The sequence below is a fragment of the Gopherus flavomarginatus genome, chromosome 4 (genome assembly GCF_025201925.1).
Source record: "Gopherus flavomarginatus isolate rGopFla2 chromosome 4, rGopFla2.mat.asm, whole genome shotgun sequence".
Taxonomy (NCBI): domain Eukaryota; kingdom Metazoa; phylum Chordata; order Testudines; family Testudinidae; genus Gopherus; species Gopherus flavomarginatus.
The window spans coordinates 215,555,675-215,578,349 of record NC_066620.1 but is presented as its reverse complement, the minus strand read 5'-3'; the positions used below and the strand labels follow the sequence as shown (position 1 = coordinate 215,578,349).

Genomic DNA, 22,675 nt, shown 5'->3' with positions numbered 1-22,675 from the left:
TTGGCTATGAAGTCCAACATAGCCTGGAATAACGCCTCTGGAAGGAAGGCTCTGGCCTGGGTTGAGTCAAGTACTGTCCTGATAAACTCTATTCTCTGAACTGGAATGAGAGTCGACTTTTGTTCATTTACCAACTGGCCCAGTGCTCGGAAGGTGACTTGGACCAGCTGATGCTGTTCTTTACTTGAGCCTCGGAACGACTCTTGATCAGCTAGTTATTGAGGTACAGGTAGACTTGAACGCCTCACCTTCTGAGGAAGGCGGCTACCACTGGCATGCATTTTGTAAAAAACTATGGGGCTGCACACAGGCCAAAAGGGAGATCCATGAATGGATAATGAATCTGGCTTACAATAAACCTGAGAAATCTTCAGTGGCAGCAGGTTTAAAAACAAACAAAAGGAAGTATTTCTTCACACAATGCACACTCAACCTGTGGAACTCTTTGCCACAGGATGTTGTGAAGGCCAAGACTATAACAGGGTTCAAAAAAGAACTAAGTAGGTTCATGGAGAATAGGTCCATCAATGACTGTTAGCCAGGATGGGCAGGGATGGTGTCCCTAGCCTTTGTTTGCCAGAAGCTGGGAATGGGCGACAGAGGATGGATCACTTGATGATTCCCTGTTCTGTTCATTCCCTCTGGGGCACCTGGCATTGGCCACTGTCGGAAAACAGGATACTGGGCTGGATGGACCTTTGGTCTGACCCACTATGGCTGTTCTTATGTTCTTAAGACAGAAATGTGAAAGTAAGTGCCCTTCAAGTCGACAGCAGCATATCAGTCCCCTGGATCCCAGGAAATGATGGAGACCATGCAGAACTTCAGTTTCTTGAGATAACTGTCAAGCCAATGCAGGTCCAGGATGGGGCAGGATCCCTTGGCTTTTGGGATTAGGAAATATCAGAAGTAAAAAAAAGCCTTCCCTCTCAAACTTTGAGGTACCTGTTCCACAGCCTCCATCTGAAGGAGGGTATGCACTTTAGTGAGATGAGGCCCTGAAACATAAACTCTTGTATCAAAGGCCCAATCTGAAGCCTGAACCAAAGTACTTCCAGGCATTGCTAAGCAAAAGCTGGGCTGTGAGCTAGAGGCCGGTCCCTCTCATAGAAGTTGGCAAGAAGAGGGCTGCTAGAAGCAGGTGCATCCACATATAAGTGCTAATAAGAGGAACTTGTGCCAAGATGGCACCTGGACATCCCGATACGAGGACACTCCACAGAGATAACAAGGAACAGGCAGGTGCATCTTAAAGACAGGATCAAAAGGACAGTATGATGGATAGATCTGTTTGTTTGAAACAACATGATCAAAGGGGGAGACAGCACCCTAATCAGTCAAGGGGCTGTACCTCAATACGTCAGTAGAGATGAGTGATCTGTCCTGTAACTGTATAAAAGTAGGTCCTGGAGTGCGCATCTTTGTCTGACCTAGGGGGCAGTGGAAAGTCCCACCACTGACTGAGCTGGTCCATTGCCAGGGGGCACATATTTGTAGTATGTCTTGTAGAGTCTATGGGAAACTATTACTGTGCTTCGTTTGACAATAAACCTGGCTCGGGTTCCTTCATACCTTACTAGAGTCTGTGATCTTTGGGGGTTCTCTCAGGGTTTGCTGTGTCAGCTCTCTGCGCAGAGCCGGGGCAGCACACAGAGGGAACACGCATGCAGCCGATGGTTATCATCGAACAAGAGCAGAGCACCACACCGGTAGCTACTGACAACATGCACCTCCTGGGCTAGCAGTTGCTCATGAGAAGGGTCCCTGAAGAGGGACAGAGATGGGGAGTGGGAGGGAGGGAGGGTAAATGAAGGGTAAAACTGTCCACCACTATAATTAGCACCCATCAATCCAATGTGATATAGTACCATGCTGAGTTGAAGTGGGAAAGTTGGTCCAAAAATAAAGGAGATGCAGAATCCGAAATGGGAACCGCTACACTGCACTCAGGCGCACCTTCAAAACGCCTGCAGGGGCCATTGGAGTACCGATGTAACCCCGGCAGCAAAGTTGAACTGGATGAGAGCAGTTGATGATGCTTGTAACCTCTGCCCTTTCTCTGAAACAGGTCCCTGTGTTGGTGGTGGAGCTGAGAAGCAGGCCAGCCGTTGAGGCCTGAAGTGCTTCCTTGAAGTGGACGGTGCACAGAGGCCCAGGAACCTGAGGGTAGCTCTTACATCCTTCAGACTGTGAAGTTTTGTGTCCACTTGCTCCAAAAACAACGAGGAGCCTTTGAAAGGGAGGTCCTGGATTGACCTGGAGGACTGTAGCCAAGAGCATCGCCTCATGGACACTGCTGAGGCCATTGTCCTGGCCACCGCATCAGCTGCATCCAGTGCTGCCTGGAGAGAGGCTCTGGCAACATATTTTCCACTCCTTTAAGAAGGCAGAGAATTCCTGCCTTGAGTCCTGAGGCATTCAGTCTTTAAATTTGGACAAGGAGTCCCACAAGTTGTAATCGTATCTCCCCAGCAGGGCTTGTTAGTTTGAGATATGTAGCTGAAGACCAGTTGTTGAATTAACTTTCCTCCCAGATTACCTTTTTTTGCATCTTTCTGTGCGGGGATAGCACATGGTTGGCCTTGTCTATCCCTCTCATCGGCTGCTGATACAACTAGGGACCCAGGAGGGAGGTCAGAGTATAGGTACCCTGTTGGCTGGCACATAATATTTCTTCTCTGCCCTCTTCAAAGTGGGGAGCAGAGAAGATGGGGTCTGCCAGAGGGCTCTGACTAGACTCATTACCGCTTTGTTAATAGGTAGGACCACCTTAGATGGTGCTGTTGCAGCCAGAATATCAATGAGGCTGTGGGACAATTTCTTGAGCTCCTCAATCTCTAGCCCCAGGTTAGCTGCTATCCACTTCAGATGCTCCTGACGGGCTCTAAAATCATCTTGCAGCAGTGAGCGGCTCGTTTCCAAGACAGCCTCATCTGGGGAAAAGGAAGAAAAGGCCTGCACTGGAGGGAGACCTTATTCCTCTTCTTCAGCCTCTATTACCTCCATGGGGCCCACATCCTGTGTATCAGTACTGAGTTTGGTATCGGAGTCGGGGTCTGGTGCCCAGCAGAGCAGAGCCCTTTTCTCAGAAGCAACGGAGTATGACTGGTGAGAAGATGGACCCGGTTCCAGAATGGCCAATGCATAGGCCACTGCCCACCTGGCCACGTACTGGCAGAGAGACCCAAACTGAGGTCTGGCAGCATGTAGGATGGGTACCCGGTGGTGGCTCTTGAGCTGGGTGTGACTCAGATGATGAGTCCTCCGAGGTGACCATAGGTCAGTGGCACCCCTCACTTCTGCTGTTGGTGCTGAAGGTTCAGGGACTAGTGGTGAACTGGGGATGACCACATAAAGGAAAGCAGGGTTGGCTTGCCCTAGAAGGTACTGAAAGTCCCAGTGCTGGGAAGGAGCTCAGAGTACCATGCTCTCTCCTGCTCATGCTCGTTGGAGCCGGTGGTTGTTACATTGGAGTTGGCGGTACCGGGAGCGATAACAAGTACCTAGCCATTGCAAAGGCCTCCAGGGTTGAAGGCACAGCAATCCCACTGGCACAGCGATGACTTCCCAGCTTTGCTGTGGGAATGCCACACCAGACTCAACGTTCTGGGTGGAGTCAATAGTGCCACCACGGGACAGGAGATGAATAGTGGTCCAACATGCGTTGTGCTCCACTTCCTTCACCTTGTTTGCCTTTCTTTGGCACCGATGAGCACCCTCTATTGGTGCACTGCTTTTTATGCTTCCTTGGTACTGGCAATGGAGAACAGTGTCAGGATGCATGCAGTGCCAGAGGAGCGCTTCGCACCAGGGCCATAGTACTTGGTGCCGAATCCGAACAGCTTCTATTAGGATAGCCTTCAGTCTGATCTCTGTCCTTCTTTGTATGAGGCTTACACTCCTGACAAATTTGACAGAGCTCTTTCATGTGACTTCCTTCCAGACACTTCAGACAACTGGAGTGTGGGTCGCCCATGGGCATAGGCTTGCCAGAGGAGGCACAAGGTTTGAAGCCCGGGGACCGGAGCATGCATGGCCCCAGTGGCGAAGGGAGCCCCTCAACAATAAGGGAAGGGGTTCTAAGCATCTACAGTAGTGCTATTTACAACATTTACACTATAGCTATAATAAGACTAATCAACTAAGATACAGAGAAGAAAACCACTGAAAACACCTTGCCGAAGTAAGAGGAATTGTTCCAGCAACCATCACGGGCAATCAGAAGGAACTGAGAGGGTGCAGGGTCAGCAGTGCCTCTTAGACTGATGCATAAGTGAACAGCACCTAGGGTGCTAGAACTGACCTGACGGATACCACTGAAGGAAAACTCTCCAGCAACCGTGCACATGGCACGTGCACACCTAACGTGAAATGGATGTGAGCACTCAACCCTCCCCTGAACAATTTAATGAAACAAACAAATTTGTGAAGGGTCATGGTGAAGTCTCCATCACTTACAATTTTTAAATCACAATTTGATGTTTTTAAAAAAAGATCTGCTCTAGGAATTACCTGCTCTGTGCTATGCAGGAGTTAGACTAGATGATCACAATGGTCCTTTCTGGCCTTGGAATCTATGAAACGTTTCAGTGTCACATCATCTGTAATTTTCACTGAAAAACGTGTTGGCTGAAAAATTTCACCCAGTTCTAGCTGTAACCATATCATGGGTTTTCTCAGTCTAGGGCTGTCAGGGTATTGAAACCACACTGCCCTTCTCATATGGCTAGATAGAAGGAAGGATCCTGGAATGGGAATGGGGGCCTCAGCATGAAAAATGTTGAGAACTCATACTCTACAGCTCTGAAATTCCTTCTTTCCTCTCCATTCTGCCACAAAACCTTTATCCATTCCTGGGTCAAAGCGCAGCTCACTTATTCCAACTTCTTCCTCTGTGGACTCTTCATCTTATCTGTGCCCCCTTCAATCTTTACAGAACGCTGCTGCTAATGATCATGTGTTTGCTTCTCAGACAATGTCACTCCACTGTGCATCACTTCAAGCTTTTTGTTATTTGTTTATAACATACCTAGCAAGATGGGTTCAGGCCTCTACATGCTGCCATCATAAAAAATATTAAATAATAGTATTCATCTTCACCATCAAGGTTCTGTGGAACTTTGCCCATGTTTATATCGCTGCCTTCATTTCCACCTACTCCTCCAGCTGCCTATGGACCTTTGTATCCTTCTCCCACTAATCTTTATAATTTCTTAACCTGCTACTCCATATATATGGGCCTATCTCCCTCTTCTTATGCATTGAATTATCCTCTTCACTTTTTCAGATCCTTTCTTAAAACACAGAATTCTTTCATTGGCAATCCACAAAACGTATGAAATCTGCACCACATGTTCTGCAGCTCTAAATTGTGTGTTCTAATTCTGAACAAAGACTGTGTAATAGGGACAGCATCTTCCTCTGTGTTGACAAATAATTCATTAACACCTTCTCCCTTCTACATAAAGCATTGTGCATCTATGCAAGGTTAGAGCCCTATCCAGCCTCATGTGTCATTTCCCCAAACCCAGCATATAACAGTGCTAACATGACAGCTATTGAGACATCCAGAAACCACAAGGGGACTGGGCTAAATTGCTCTAGTAAGGCACCTCTGCTAAAAGGCTATGGGGATAAGACTGCATTGTAAAAAAGGTGGCATTCAACACTCCCTGCCCCTAGCATGTCCACTCCACTACTGCAGAATCAACTGATCTCACTACTATTAGGAATGTAGGATTCACTATACTGGATAAAACTATACGCCCATCACCTCTGGTATCCATCATTACCCAATGCTTCCTTGAAAGCAACACTCCATGTATTTTTCCAAATAGTGTTGTATGAGGATGAAAAAATGCCATCCCAGTTTCCAGCAAGCATCATGTTCTGAAACTTGAGTTTTGATTGCCCTTATCTCAGTGAATTGGCAACTGCTGTGTATGAAGCCAACAATCCCTGGTTTCTGTACGTTGTTACCTGGAACATACAGAATATGGGGCGTACCTGCCTGTCCACCTCGGGGAGCAGCAGCAGCAGCCGTTGCTGATAGTCTGTAGGTAAGACAGAGAACGTGTGCTTGTTGATCAGCGCCCGCAGATTTGTGTTCACTAAGATGGAGTCAGGTGTTTCCACATCAATTTCAGCACATTTCGTCCTCTTCAGCTGCCCTGTAAAGAACCACAGAGGTCTGTGTAACACATCACCTGAGGCAAGAATAAGGGCTCCCCTACCTCTGAGCTGCTCTTCACGTAGCTCATGGTTACATGAAGTTATTAATAATGCTGTTTTGATGGTTCATTTTCAAACTCTGGAAGCTCCCTGGCTAAGTCAGGAGCAGAGCTGATAACATCCACCCTTCTGCCATAAGGATTAGCATTACGTGGAATCATGGGCGTTAGAGTGTGATGGGATGATTAAAAACAGAATGTGGGGATTCTTGGGGCTATGAAGCGCTCATCTCCCAAGAAAAATATTAACCCCTAATATTCTGCTTTGTCTGGGTTTGCCTAACTTTGCAAGGTTCCAGGCTGCCCATGGTAAGGAGATAGCAGAACCTCCCCTGTGCTGGGGTAGGAGTCTCTCTCAGGAGGATTTTTTTTAGCAAGTGTACTTTAATCTTCTATTTTAATCCTGTGGCCAGGGGCAGCTTCTTCCCTTGGATTTCTTGCTGGTTTGTTTGTATTTTGTACTCAGCAAAAGCGGAAGTGATTTAGAAAAAAAACCAGTCTCACGTACACAGTTTTCAGCAGCCAGCTCTTCTTGTGTTGAGACCACAATGCTAAACAAAGCAGTAAGAATGAAAAAATATTCTCTCTTCTTCCCTCTTCCCACATGGTAAAGGTCCTAACGGCTAGTCCTGCAGTTCTAGCACCAATCCCCATGCTATAGAAAGTCTCACATGAGCATTGGAATTTCAGAAACAGCCTGACCGGAGAGAGCATCTGTACAGTGTGTGCTCTTTCCCTTGGACTTGTCTGTTACACAGTGTTGGCAATATGCCATTAAGTTCTGTGAACTTCAATTAAAAATGTAACATTAATAAGAAGTCTAATGAAGACAGTCATACCATGTTCTGCCAGAGCGTGGGGATGATGATTTTAAGGTAATTGCTCCCCACAGCACAACTCCCATGGAAGCTTGTTTCATTTGGGAAAGGAGAGACACACACTCAGAGGCCATTTAGAAAACTCCAATGTAGACTGTGCAATCTGTTTGGTTTGCGCTATTTTCCTGACCTGCAGATGGAGTTGGGTCTGGAATCCAGAGCAGCTCTCTCCAGCTAGCTGTGCTACACACCTCTCACTGGCAAAGTGCAGGCAAGGAGCGTGGCCACAAACAATAAATGAACACGGCTCTGCCTTATTCTTTTTGCCTCAGATTTTAAATTAAGTGAATTAGTGCTGGGATGGTGCAGTAGCTCTGTGTATGCTGGGTACTTATGCCCAGAACAGGTACAGCAACAGCAGTCTTCCCTCACATGGGCCCACCAACATATCTCAGCCCTGACCTGGAGTGCTTCAGTCTCCATGGCATCCATGTCCGTCGTGGGCATCCACGCTGAGGCAAAGAAAGGAGTCAAATAGGGCCAGCTGTGATGGTGATTTGCGTGATTGCACACCTGTGCACTGGGAGCAGGGCTGCACCCTCCTGTGTGTGGGGGGGTAATGTTCGGGTGACTGACAAAGCAGCACTGATGGGTAGAGCCCTGGCAAATACAAAATTTGTATCCACATATATGGTTCGTGGATATAAAGCAGATATCTACAGATTTGCAGGGCTCTACTGATGGGCTCTTGACATTACAGACAAAGCGTGGGTCGCCACAATGCAAGATCTTAAGGGGACATGGAGAAATCACAGAGGACCCCGAATGGGATATGGATGGAACCTTTCACCTCAAGGCCACTAATTCAGATCAAATCCAACAAAAACTGTTACCAATGAATGGACTTTTTGGCCCATGTAAAGTGAGAGGTGATGGGGCTCAGCACATGGTTTCCCCCTACTCCCCTGGCCTACAGAGACAATAGTGAGATTTCATTTAAACTCCAAGCATCTGTAAAAAAAACCACAAGCAATAAACGGGAATTGAGAAACACATAACTTAAAAAACCTGGCAGGAAACAAGTAACATTCTGGGGCTTGAAGGATGGGGTTTATTTTTGTTTCTTTTTTAAGGTAACGGAAACACCTTAAGTGCTAGAAGGAAAAGGCTGCTAAATTCAAGTCCTTTTCTGCCTCTGTTGCACAGAGGATTGTGAACACAAGAGCCAGCATAACTTCCCGATGAGAAGAGCTGGGCATGGACGTTTGTGTGTATAGAGTTTCTGAGTTGGGTGGTGGTTTTATTTTCCCTAATTCATGCTGAAGAGCAGGAGTGGCTTCCAGGACTAACTAGAAACTGCTCCAACCCTGGAACTAGCTGCAACTTTTACTTAATTTTATGCTCTGCTTTTTACTCTGCCATCAGAGCAACAAAACCCACTTTGTGCAGAAAAATAAATATCTTACTTGCATGGAGTCTGTCAGATCTCTGGAATGGTTTCTTCCCCAAACCTGGCAGAGAGTTATCACCCTTAACAGAGGGAGAGGAGCTGGAGGTGGAGTTCTGAGGGCTGCTTGATTGTCCATCTGACTGCCTTCCTTCCCAAGCTGTACAGGAAACAAACATTTTAACATTGGGGATCTACAGACAACGAAGTGTTACACAAAACATCTGTTTGCATGGATTTAATATGGGTACCCTAATTCACAGCAGTGCCAGGAGAAGTTCTACAGGATGGACACTGAGCCCTGGTCTACACTACACATCTAAGTCGGTATAACTATGTCACTCAGGGATGTGGAAAATCCACACCCCTGAGCAACATAAATATACCAACCTAAGTCCTGGTGTAGACAGTGCTATGTCGACGGGACAGATACCTACACTGATGGGAGAAGCTCTTCCATCTGCACAGGTAGCATCTTCACTAAGCACTACAGTTGCGCTGCTGCAGTGCTATGTAAGAATAGAGAAGCCCTTACATCCTTGCACTGATTTTCCAGCCTTCTATAAGCAGCAGAGCCTTCTTATCTTATCAGGAGCTATCAAATCATCACAGAAGATAGAGATGGAAAACAGTCTCCCGGATCATCTACATCTATCCCCCATCAATGCAGACAGTTTATTCTTCATGCATTTTCCAGTCCAGTGATGGGACTATGAGAACTTCCTTTCCGAGGCCGCTCTGCTATCTGATGGAGCTCACTGCTAGGCAACTTTTCACGATACTCAGCCTATATTTTCCCTTTCTTCATTTCAACCCATTACTCTCCATGGTGCTCCCTTAGGCCACCTCCAATCATTCTTTTCCCTCCTTAGTGGTTACACCCTTCATGTACTTCAGATTATCATCATGTCCTTCCCCTTAAAGTCATACCTTAGCCAAGTTAGTCAGATTTCACTCTTTTAAAATATCATAAATCAATCCCTCCCACTCCCCGATCATTTGTGCTGCTCTCCATTTTTCAACATTCCTCTTTCTACAGCAGTAACATTTCCTTCTGGTCACAGAAAAAGATTCCCGCTCCCGAAGTGCATTTTCTTTTCCCCTTCTTTTCCTCAATAAGCTGAATTAAGAACACTAGCAGGTGTTTTCCCACTGCCTTAGATGAATATGCAGTAACAGGCTTGCACTCCTGTCATAGATAGTTAAGGGTTAATGTCTCTTTTACCTGTAAAGGGTTAAGAAGCTCAGTAAACCTGGCTGACACCTGACCAGAGGACCAATAGGGGGACAAGATACTTTCAAATCTTAGTGGAGGGAAGTCTTTGTTTGTGCTTTTTGTTTTGTTGTTGTTCGCTCTCGGGACTGAGAGGGACGGGACATCAATCCAGGCTCTCCAAATCTTTCTGAATCAGTCTCTCATGTTTCAAACTTGTAAGTAATTAGCCAGGCAAGGCGTGTTAGTCTTATGTTTGTTTTCTCAACTTGTAAACATTTCTTTTTGCTGGAAGGATTTTACCTCTGTTTGCTGTAACTTTGAACCTAAGGCTGGGCAGGGGGTCCCTCTAGTCTATAGGAATCTGATTACCCTGTAAAGCATTTTCCATCCTGATTTTACAGAGATAATTTTTACCTTTTCTTTCTTTAATTAAAAACTTTCTTTTTAAGAACCTGATTGATTTTTCCTTGTTTTAAGATCCAAGGGGTTTGGATCTGTGTTCACCAGGGAACTGGTGAAATCCCTCAAGGCAACCCAGGGGGAAACAGAGTGCCCCTTTCCATGCAGGTCCCTACATCTGTACCCTAAAGTTCAGAGTGGGGAAAGAAACCATGACAACTCCACATAGCCAAAGGTGCTCCCGTCCCTCGGCAATAGAAGAGGAACTCAGGAATACACACAGTTAAGTCACAAAGCGACTGAACATTGTTATTAATCACTTATGTCACAGTAACACCCAAATGCTCTCACCAGGATCATACCCCATTGTACTGGAGGTTTTATAAAACATCCAAGGCTCTGACCCAGAAATACTGAGAGTCTAGTAAGACCAACGGGAGAGGGAGAGAGCTACTTCTAGGTCTCAAGTGAATTAGTTTGATGGCCTCAGTCACAACTTTACTGGATGTTTTTTGCCTCTTTTTCTCACTCACACCCTGCACAGGGCTGGTGAGTCAGAGGTCAGAAGCTGGATTCAGGGGACCTCCCAATCATAATGCAGCAGCCAAAATGAAGGGAATTCAGAGAAAAATAACAAAAATGATAAAGGGAAATGGCTCAGTATATCTGATTGGCTAAGAAATGACCAAAGGGGACATGGTAATTGTCTGCAGTTATGAGGAGGGTGTAAACCGAAAGCACGGAGTGGAATTCTGCAGGCTATGCAATGCTTTGAAGATTGAAAGTGTTACGTAATATGGGTGTGGACCACTTCGCATATTAGACCAAAATTATGCTACAAAACCACAGAATTATGTGGCAAGGCCAGGCCCTCCCATCTCCCAGCCTGCTGCCAGAAGCTGGTGTAAGATGCACTCCATCCCTGAGGACATGAAAAGGGCCAGGGTGGGGCCTTAAGACCAGCGTAGAGGGGAGCTCTGAGAAGAAAGCTGAAGCCGAAGAGCCAGAGAGCCATTCAGATTTAAACTGGTTGGCAAGGAAAACTTTGTGAAAAGTTTGAAATGGCACTGGGTTCCCACCAGCTTGTGTAGAAGGTTTTATGCACCCACCACACTCTTTCCTACTCTTAAACATAAAATACACAAGATTTTCCATGCAAACTAGTTGTAGCTCCCTTCTCAGGCCTTCCATCATCTATCTAGGAGTGGCCAGAGGCACCCCCTTCCCCTGGCATTTCCTCCTGCAAGCCTCCCCTATAGCTCCCGTGTATGCATGGAGCAGTACATGCAAGAAGGGCTTCAGAAGCAACAAAGCAGTGGTTGACTTCCCTTCCCTTATTCTTCTGAACAGGGTCTTAACGTCAAAGCTGGCTTGGGACCCCTTGAATGCCAAGCTTGTCAATAACTTCATTATTAAACAGCACACAAAGTACATCTGGCAGATATGCTTGTTCCTTGCAGCTGGATATATGCAGCCTAGCCTCAACCTTGCATTAATCTGAACAGATGTTACACAGGACATTCCAGCAGCAATTAAACAGCTAGCCAAGACAGCCTCAGCTGGTTTTGGGTTTGATTCTCTTGGGGTCAATTGAAAAGAGGGAACAAATAAACATGCACAGTTAAGCAGAAACAAGTCAAAAAGAGCCAAACATCAAAATTCTCCTTAATTTTACATGGCCAAGCCAAACTCCAATGTTCAGCATGGAACTCCCATGGAGTCAGATCACAGGCAGATCTGAGAACAGAAAGTTAGAGTCCATAAGTGCCCAGTCTGATCTTCCTTCTGTAGTTAATGGTTCACCCTATTACACTGGCTAGCAGGACTGGTGAGATCTACGCCAACAGGTGCACTCTCTGTCGGCTTCATTACATTTACACCAAGGTTTCTGCCAGCATAGCTATGTTGGCGCGGGGGTGTGATTTGCTCACACTTGCAGCCGACATAGCTATGCCACAAAAACTTTGTCATGTAGCTCAGGGAAACTAAAGTGAGATCGAAGGGACAGTAACAGCCCTATTTCTGGAGGAGGGAGGTAATAAATGCAGGCACTATGTTACACCTGCAAACATTACCTGCAGTGATTGTATGTCTTTTCCCAGATAATTGCTAAAGATATCACAGCTTTGGGCTATGAACAGATCTCCATGGATCTGTTTCCCCACTAGAAATATGTTTGAATTAGCATGATGTTAAGCACAAGTTTGTCTTTCTCTGCACTAAGGGCACAATCCATGTCAGGAATATCTTGTGGGGGGTGGTGCATTTTGGAACCAAAATGGTTTTTTTAAATAAAACAGGTAGGAGGGGTGGAGACAGCTTCTGTGGGTCACACAATCCTCAGAAGCCCCATTCCAGCAACCTCTTCAATAGCATCAAAGGGAGGTGTAACCAGATAATGTGACCCAACAGCTGGTGGAGTGCTAAATACAGAGAGTGATCTGGATCACTTCGTAAGCTGAATTTGTTTGAACAATGTGTATTTTCATACAGCCAAATGCAAGGACACACATCTCAGAACAAAATATATAGGCCTTAGTTACAGGATGGAAAGCCAGTACACTGGAAAGCGGTGACTCTGAAAGGACTTAGTGGTCACCGTGGATAACCAAATGCACATGAACTCCCAGCGTGACGCTGTGGCTAAGACAGCTAATGTGATTCTTGTTGCATAAGCGGAGATATTGAGAAGCAGTAAGGATGTGGTATTACCTCCTTATTAGTGAGATATCATGGAATACTGTGTCCAGTTCTAGTGTCCACACTTCAGAAAGTGTAGTGAAATTGTGAAGGGTTCAGCAAACAGCTAAATGATTGATTCAAGTTCTGGAAAACATGCTTTATAGTGAAAGACTTAAGAAGCTACATCTGTTTAGCAGATCTACCAGAAGATTACAAGGTGACTTGATCATAGTTTATACATGCCTACATGGAGAGAAGTTTTCTAATAGCAGAGGGCTCTTTCGTCTACAAGACAACAGCATAGTAAGAGTCAATGGATGAAAGCTGAATCTAGACAAATTCAATTTAGAAATAAGGTGCACATTTTTAATAGTGAGGGTGATTAACCATTGGAACATTTTACCAAGGGTTGTAGTATATTATTCATTACTTGAAGTCTTTAAAGCAAAACTGGACTGTTTTCTACTTTAGCTCAACCAGAATGTATGGGCCTGATACAGGAATTATTAGGTGATGGCTGTACTGTGCAAGGCATCAGTCAAATGACCATAATGGTTCCTTCTGGCCTTAAAATCTAGTATTTTTTCCCAACACAATGCATTTTCCTAGTATAGACAAAGTCAAGAGGACAGAAGCTGGAACAGTTTAGAAATACAAAGAATGCTCTGGAAAACAGGGGCTTCCTCTCCCTCCCTCTTCCCTAAGAAAGGCAAGTTAGGAAGACATGATAGTAAAAGAGAGCCTGGGAATCTCGCTGCCTCGTACCAGGTTTAGCAGGTGTGGAGTCACTGGCTGCCTTCACAGTCTTCAGTAGAAGATGCTGGTTAGAAGATACAGGCATGCCTGCTCTGCATTGCTGCTGCTTCTGTTGCTGCTGCTTCAGGGCCTAGTGAGAGCGGGGAGAAGGACATGACTGATAAAAAATTCAAACCAAGCTTGTAAAAACCACCCTACAGAACAGTTTCCTTTACAAGAAGTCGTACTTAGGCCCTGATAGCACTTTTCAGCCAAGAATTTTAAAGAGCTTCAGAAATACATCCCCTGATTCCAGTGCATTGTCCATTTTAAGGAGACACATTTTCTAACCTTCGTCTGCATATAAACTGTTCAAATAACGCAACAGGAAAAGATTTAAGTGGAACAGTTTCTCAGGATCTTAAACGACCATTTCTTGGAACAGCGAGTTCTAGAGAACATGAGAAATAATGGTAACAATAACTATATAGAACTATAACAGAGCCACTAAATAATAGTGATTACCAGGACTTGAATTCTCCCCAAGTATTTCCCGGGGCTCAGGGCTTCAGCCCTGCGGGGAATGCTGGGGCTCCTGCAGGTTTCAAAATACTTACTACAGCTCCTCTCCGGTCAGCTCTCACTGAATTTAAGCTCTAGTGACTACAGTACAATTAATCTCAGCTTCCTCAGGAGGAATCTTACAAAAAACTTGTACAGTGGAATTTTTTAAAATGAGGAAGGTAGTCAAAGATTCTAGAATCGAAAGTGAGGCAAATTAAAATCCTTTGCGTCAGCGTGGAGGCTATTAAACCAACTATAACCAAGCCCTAGAAGGCATGCATACCCTAACCAGACGAAGAAGCAGGAGGGCAAGACATGAAAGTTGGGTTAAATGCTAAAGTTCACAAAGTCATTCAAGCCAAAAAGCTAGCCTAAAAAATGGAAATCTAGCCCTAATGAAGCCAACCGAGAGTAGCATGAACTATAGCAGGTACAATGTAGGATGGAAATTAGGCATGGGATAGAAAGTAAGTCTGTCTGATAGAAAGCATATATCAGATATAAAAGGGGTTCAGAGACAGACAACAAAAAAATCAGAGGCCTGGAGAGACTTCTGTATGAGGAACAATTGAAAAGATTGGGAATGTTTAGTTCAGAGGAGACACAAATAAGTGGGGATATGACAGAGGTATACAAAATAATGACTAGATTAGAGGAAGAGATTGGGACTGTTTTGTTCAGGAAACAGCAATGCAACAAATTTAAAACTAGTAAATAAAGCATTTTCTACTATGCATAAATAATCTGTGGAATTCACTGCCACAATATATAATTGAGGCCAAAAATGAATGAGATTTTTTTTATTGATAATGCAGACATCCATTGTTACATTGGACAGACTATAAACCTTCCTGCTTCAGGGCACAAGCAAACTCCTGATTAATGGGGGTCTGTAAGAAACTTCCTCTGTGAGCAAATTATACCATAATTGTCAACAGCAGGTTTTTCTGCATCTTCTACTGAAGATCTGGTACCAGCTACTGTCAACAAGATCCTGGACTCGAGGGAGCACCAGTTTGTTCTTGTACATTGCTGGCGCGTATGTATCTGATGGTCCTATGTTATTCATAGACTGTTACAAATGAAAGGGTTCTAAAAAATCCAGTTCACTTCTTGGCTTGATGCCATTATTTGGTGCATTTTTCTCAGCCAGGAAAATGTAACCAGTGAACTCAATTTTGGTTTTGTTCTCAGTGCAGAAACGTTTGAGCTGCAAACACGTGCTGTGGGGAAGGCTGCAGGGAAAGGAGGAATGTTTGTTTATGCACTTAAAAAGAGGTTTTTAAAATTCCATGTCAACACTGAGACTGGTGTTTGCTCTTGTAAAAGCCTGGTTTTTCCACCATCTACATGTTGGGCCCAGTCAGAATTGACAGTGTCCCTTTAAAGCTACTTTCAAAAACTATACCACTCTGTTTAAAAAACTACCACCACCGGAGTGAAAATGAGTTTTCCCCTCATACTGCTGCTGATCCAGGCAGCAGCAAACAGCTATTTCAGTGCAACAGTGGAAACACTCTGTAAATACCTCTAAAAATATCCAGGTGCATTTCCTCAAGGAATTTAAAAAACAGCCCCATGGAGCTGACTGGGGCGTCTAGCATGCTGACTGTATTCCAAACAGTGAGTGGAAAACAGCTTGCCCCAGTTTTAAACTGTTTCCTGGAAGGATTATTTTCTTTTTATTTCCGTTGGTTTTGCCCTCCCTCTCTCTTTCCCTCTCCTGGCTAGTGCACTTATCCCTGTTGCCTTAAGTTCCTGTCTCTTATCACTTGTGTTCTTAAATGCTAGCAGTCTGGATGCCTGGCAGCATGCGCCCCAGAGAGCAGATCTGAGAACTATCACTGTCCTTTAGGGGGTGAGGAAGTGCTGTTGGGCTTCTCCCTCCATCTCATCTTCTCAAAGTTGCTCTCCAGGGCCGCAGAGGGAGAGAGTCCCATATTCCTAGCACGTAGCCAGCATGTGAGTGCATGTGGGTTTTGTTTATTATCTAAAACATTTTATTGTTCTATTTATACAGCTAAAACCAGACAATACGAGATAAGATTGTGCGAAGAAAAAGGCACATCAAGCAGCAGTTAGCACAGAGTGTGAATACTGATGTCAGCATCAGGGCTTGTGTAAGTTGCAGCTGAGGATAATGGCCCCAGAGGCTAGTCTGGCAGACTGGCATCAGCTAGGAATTGCACCTTCTCACCATACCCACCCTTCGCTGGCCACACCGCCCATCTGAAGGAGGAGTGGGAGAAGGTGGTGATATCCATTACACTGGCCTTTCGCCACCTGAGGATTCCATGTCAGTGTAACCCTTAGGTAGCCAGTTAAGCTGCCTTTATGATGAACTGGTGGAAAGTGGCTGCATCAGGGCCAAGATCTAGTCCAAAGTGTCCTTGCTTTTCCTTTTGGGACCTGAGGGCAGTCTCTGGGACCAGCGATCATGGGGTGCTGGGGACACGCCCTAAGACATACATTTGCACTTGCATAGCTCCATTCTTCAAACAGGGAGACCCAGGAGGGCAGCATTAAGTGATTATACATCTGATTTGGGTTCTTGTGTGGTATAGCACAGCAATCCATTCTCGCACCTCTCTTGTTCAGTGAATACACCAGGCTGAGAGAGCACAGAGTGAGATGTTCAAACTGAAGGGCCAACAATACACAATTAGTGTTCTGCTTTTATCAGACCTGCATGGTACAATTTCGGAGCCTTCCAAGAGTCACGCTGAGATCTGGGCTACGATAAGAGTAGGGTAGCACCTGGTCTCTTTGTTCCTTCCAAATCTCCACATAGCCACTCCGGTCAAAAGGACTTGATTTTCCCCATCTATGTTTGACAAGGAAGTTGTGATTTTTCCAGTAAGGTGCAGAACCTCATCCTGGTTAATCATGCCTGGATATTGGATCACTGTAATTTTCTACCTGGGCCTATACCTGAAGGTCAATTGGAAACTTCAGGTGGTGCAACATGCAGTCATCTGCTTATTTAGCAGTACCATGTGTTGGTAGCATATTACACTGGTATTCCAGAAACTGCACGATGCCAGTTTATTTGAGCATGTAGGTCACAGAGTTAGCTTTGACCTTTATTGGTCTTTATGGCTTTGGTTCTGCACATCTCAAATCAACTCTTTCTGTTTCATGCGGCATCCCAACACTAGCAGTCAGCTGAGACACTCAAGCTTACAGTTTCTGGAATTATATATCAATAGGCTGGGGCAGAGTGCCCTCAACTCTTGAATTTGCTTTTCCTCTCCTCCAGTTCAGCGTCCTAATTTGTTCAGCACCATGTTGAAGAGTGGTGTCCACTCAGTTATATGCAATACATTTTCCAGACCATGCTAGGAGAACTGAAATCAAGTCACAATATTGCTTTACAAATAAGGAAGGGCCACTAATGACACTAAGCCAAGAAGTGAAGTGATGGCTATGTTTTCTTGCATCATTGCACTCATAGCACTGGTCATATCTTTCCAAGCAGGAGCTAGGTGCGAAAACCTGAGCCCTTTGCTCCCCTAGTACTTCTGGACTATGCCTTTGGCCAACCTGCCAACTTGTTCTTGATTTAGTCCTAAGTGGAGCCCAGGATCTGGTCCTACAGGTGAATATAGCTGAATCACTGGGTAAAAGCGACCATAATATAATTCAATTTAACAGCCTTGTGGGAGGAAAAACAACAAAGACCACTATAATAGCATTTAACTTCAAAAATGAGGAAGTTAGTTAAACAGAAATGAAAGAGGTACAATCACAAAAGTGAAATGACTGCAAGCTGCATGGATAAAGACACAATATCAATGGCACAAATTAAATGTGTGCCCCACATTAAAAAACAGAGGAAGACCACCGAAAAAGCTCCACCATAACTAAACAACAAAGTAAAAGAAGTGGGTAGTTGTCCAACAGCTATTAAACTTTTTGGTGAAAACTGAAACAAAAAGGTTGTTTAGCATTTCTGCCATTGCCACATTTCTGTTATTGTTTCCCCCCTGCCTCCCTCATTGAGGTCTAGCCGGTCCTTGGTCTTCCTCTTGCTTCTAATGTATTTGTACAATGTTTTCTTGGTGCTTTTTATGTCTCTAGCTAGTTTAAGCTCATTTTGTGCCTTGGACTTTCTAATTTTATTCCTACATACTTGTGCTGTTTGTTTATATTCATCCTTTGTAATTTGACTCAGTTCCCACTTTTTGTGGGACTCTTTTTTGAGTTTCAGATAATTGAAAATCTCCTGATTACATCTGGGTGGGTCTCTTGCCACACTTGCCATCTTTCTTACACAGTTGGATAGTTTGCTCCTGTGCCCTTAATAACATCTGGAATGGGTTACCTAGGGAGGTGGTGGAATCTCCATCCTTAGAGATTTTTAAGGCCCGGCTTGACAAAGCCCTCCCTGGGATGATTTAGTTGGGAATTGGTCCTGCTTTGAGCAGGGGGTTGGACTAGATATCTCCTGAGGCCCCTTCCAACCCTGAGATTCTATGATTCTATGATCTTGTTGAAAAACTGTCAACTCTCTTGAACTGTTTTTCCCCTTAGACTTGCTTCCTATGGGATCTTATCTACCGACGCACTGAGTTTGCTAAAGTTTGCCTTCTTGAAAGCCATTATCTTTACTGGGCTGGTTTCCCTCCTACTACTTCTTAAAATCATGAACTCCACCATTTCATGATCTATTTCACCTCAAGCTGCCTTCTGCTTTCAAATTCTCAACCAGTTCCTCCCTATTTGTCAAAATCAAATCTAGAACAGCCTCTTCCCTAGTAGCTTTCTCCACCTTCTGAAATAAAAAATTGTCTCCAATATATTTCAAGAATTTATTGGATAATCTGTGCCCTGCTGTGTTATTTTCCCAACAGATGTCTGGGTAGCTGAAGTCCCCCATTACCACCATGTCCTGTGCTTTGGATGACTTTGTTAGTTGATTAAAAAATGCCTAATCCACCACTTCTTCCTGGTTAGGCTGTGAGTATAGAGCCCTACCATGACATCACCCTTGGTTTTTTTTTTGTTTTTTTTGTTTTTACCCCTTTAAGCCTTACCCTGAGACTTTCAACAAGTCTGTCTCCTATTTCCATCTCAACCTCAGTTCAACTGTATATATCTTTGACATATAAGGCAACATCTCCTCCCATTTTTTCCCTGCCGGTCCTTCCTGAGCAGGCGGCACCTTTCTTTATCAATATTCCAGTCATGTGTATTATCCCACCAAGTCTCTGCGATGCCAACTATGTCATCTCTGCTCAGCAGTCTTTCTTCCCAGAACTCCATCCCATGGTCAAGGAAGCTGAAGCTCTCGTGGCGACACCATCCTCGCAGCCAGGCATTCACCTCCAGGATGCGTCTGTCTCTGCCTGGGCCCCTAGCCTTGATTGGAAGGATTGAAGAGAACACCACCTGCACTCCCAGCTCCTTCCTCCTTCCTCCCAGAGCCCTGTAGTCATGTCTGATCTGCTCAGGGTCAGACCTCGCAGTATCATTAGTGCCCACATGGATGAGCAGCATGGGGTAGTAGTCAGAGGGCCGGATGATCCTCAACAATCGCTCTGTAACATCTTGGATATCATAGAATCATAGAATACCAGGGTTGGAAGGGACTTCAGGAGGTCATCTAGTCCAACCCCCTGCTCACAGCAGGACCAATCCCCACACAATTTTTTGCCCCAGATCCCTAAATGTCCCCCTCAAGGATTGAACTCACAACCCTGGGTTTAGTAGGCTAATGCTCAGACCACTGAGCCTCCCCCCCATATGGGCTCCTGGCAGGCAGCACACCCCCTGGGATGCCATGTCAGGCTGGCAGATGGTTGCTTCCGTTCCTCCTTAGAAGGGAATCACCAACCACCACTACCTTACGTTTCCTCCTGGGAGTGGTGGCTGCAGCCCAGCCAGGGTAAAAGCTGTGCAGGCAGCTGTGGGGAGCTGCGTGGAACCTCCCTCTGCCTTGGGCGGGAAGTCTGGTGGGCAGGGACACAGGCCACAGGCTGCTTGGGCCACCCCGCACCGCAGGCAGATGGAGGTTCTGCGCGGATCCCCACAGCTCTTACCATGGCCGGGCTGCAGCTCCAAGACCCCGTCTCATGGCCAGAGCCAGCTCGGGGTAAGAGCTGTGTGGAGTCGGCACGGATCCTCCACCTCCCTCTGCCCTGGGTGAGGAGCCCAAGAGGCAGGGATGTATGGGGGAAGAGGGCCAGGTCTGCCATGGTGAAAAGTGGACAAGTTGAAGGGAAAGCAGGTACCTATGGGGAGGGAGCATGGAGGGAGAGACTGGCGTGCGGGTGAGGAAGCAGAGACCTGGACAGTGGGGGAAGCAGCAAGGAGCCAAAAGGACAGGGCAGTTGTGGTGGGAAATTGGTGGTAGACAAAATCAGACTAGAAATAAGGCATAGATTTTTAACAGTGAAAGTAATTAACCATTAGAACAAATTTACCAAAGTCGTGGTGGATTCTCCAGCCCTGGACTTATTGTGGGGCAGCTCTATGACCTGTGCTATACAGGAGGTCAGACGAGATGCTCACAATGGTCTCTTCTGTCCTGGAAATCTATGATTTTGGGGGTACTAGGGAGGCAGGGATTGCTTACAACGAAGCCTGGGTTTATCAACTCATCTTCAGCAGATATTGACTCTGGCAGGAAGGAAGGAAGGAAGGAGAGAGTGTGTGTGTGTGTGTGTGTGTGTGTGTGTGTGTGTGTGTGTGTGTAGAAAAGCAGCTCTGAGTGCAGGGAAAGGGGGGTGTCTGTCACCCTCATCATCCTGATCTCTGGCCTCCCATACTTCTCCCCACTCTCTACACATTCCCCCTCCCCACCACCCTGCTGCAGACAGAAAAATCTCTCTGGCACCCGCTGCTGCCGCTTACACATATCACAGGTAGCATCTTAACACAGCTCTTTCTCATGGGATGTACAGCTGGGCCTAAGAAGCAACAAGTGCACAACATGTATTCCACTTAGAGGGGCAATGATCGTAGCCCCTCCCCAGCTACCTTGACCCTCCCTCAGTTCCTTTGTACCAAACACCCAGAAACGAGACTCTTATGCAGGCGGGATGGAGGGTGGGTCATGGAATAGACGTCAGCATCACATCTTGAAGAACCACAGTTCCAGTAAGTAACTGTTGAGTAAATGCAGATGTATATTCCACTTAGGTGATTCACAAGCAGTACTCTCCCCAGGAGGTGGGGCTTGAACTCTACCTAAACAAGGACTGCAGAACCACTCTACCAAAGCCAGAATCCGCTCTGGAATATGTGGTTATGGCATAATGGTTTCTGAACACATGTATCAAAGGCCACATAGTACCTTTGCAAATGCCCAATATGGAAATGTCATTGAGGAATGTTATGGACGTTTCTTGTGCCCTCATAGAATAAGCTCGTACCCATGGAAGGTGTGTAGCCAAAGCTATTTCATATGCACTTTAGATGCAAGATGATATCCATTTGGATACTGTCTATGAAGAGACTGCTTAAACCTTCATGCAATCTGCATATGACAAATAAGGCGAAGCTCAAAATGGTTTAGTCCTGTCCAGATAAGATGCTAGACATCACTTGACATCTAAGGTATGGAGACACTGCTCCCCTGGAGAGGAATGTGACTTAAGAAAGAACACTGACAACCCACTTTAGACAAAAATTTTGGATGAGGTGATAAGATCACTTTGTCTTTGGAGAATTGTGTATAAGGAGGCTCTGCCGTAAGAGCCTGCAACTCACACACTCTCCCTGTGGATGTTATCGCTACCAGGAATGCAGTTTTCTGACACAAAAGCGGAAAGGAATAAGATGCAAGGGTCTCAACTGTAGGTCCCATTAAGGCCGCTAGGACTGAGTTAAGGTCCCACAGAGGAACTGACCAGAGGATGTAGATTTGAATCTTGCTACTATGATATTGGAGAAGATTGATTTTCCCTGAATGAGGGAGGGAGGAGGTTAAATGCTGATATCACAGCCAGATTCAGTTTCAGTGAACTAAATGCAAGCCCCAATGACTGAAGGTGCAGCAGTTAGTCCAAAATGTCCTGGGTAGAGGCCAACAATGACTGGATTCCACAGCTAATGATCACACCAAAAATGGCTTCCATTTCACTCAACAGGCTATCCTGGTGGAGGGCTTTCTACTGTTAAGGAGGACTTATTGGACAAACACTGCTCTTCCTCATGCAGCCATGCAGCAGCCACTACGTGAGATGCTGGGAGCTGAGTGCAGGACACAAGATGAGGCCTTGGTTCTGATGGAGTTGGGATGGGGAGGAAGCAGTATGGGAGGCTGAACAGACAGTACAGGAAGGTCAGAGAACCAGCACTGTCTTGGCCAGGGCAAAGAGAATGAAACTGGCCTGATTCGCCCTCAGCCTGAGGATAACCTGCTCTTCTTGATACAGGAGAGAAGAAATCACCCCCAACAGTTAAGGGGGTGAAGCCTCGTACCCCTAAGGCTGGGAGGTCTGCTGCCACCACTGATAAGAAACGTAGGGTAGTGATGGTTTGAGACTCTCTGCTGAGGGGGACGGAGACACCCATCTGTCGCCCTGACTGTTCATCCCGGGAGGTATGCTGCCTGCCAGGGGCCCGTATCCGAGATGTT

The 22,675-nt window shown here is 45.6% G+C and overlaps 1 protein-coding gene across 12 annotated transcripts in view; it reads right to left on the bottom strand.

The window, feature by feature from the left end:
* Window positions 1-22,675, bottom strand: part of ASXL2 (ASXL transcriptional regulator 2) — a 245,057-nt gene that overhangs the window by 17,598 nt on the left and 204,784 nt on the right. For all 12 annotated transcript variants that reach the window (XM_050948704.1, XM_050948702.1, XM_050948703.1 and 9 more), the window contains 3 exons: window positions 13,558-13,678; window positions 8,515-8,655; window positions 6,007-6,170 (listed from right to left, as the gene is read on the bottom strand). In XM_050948704.1, the coding sequence (XP_050804661.1) occupies window positions 6,007-6,170; window positions 8,515-8,655; window positions 13,558-13,678 (426 nt within the window). The remainder of the gene's footprint in view (window positions 1-6,006; window positions 6,171-8,514; window positions 8,656-13,557; window positions 13,679-22,675) is intronic.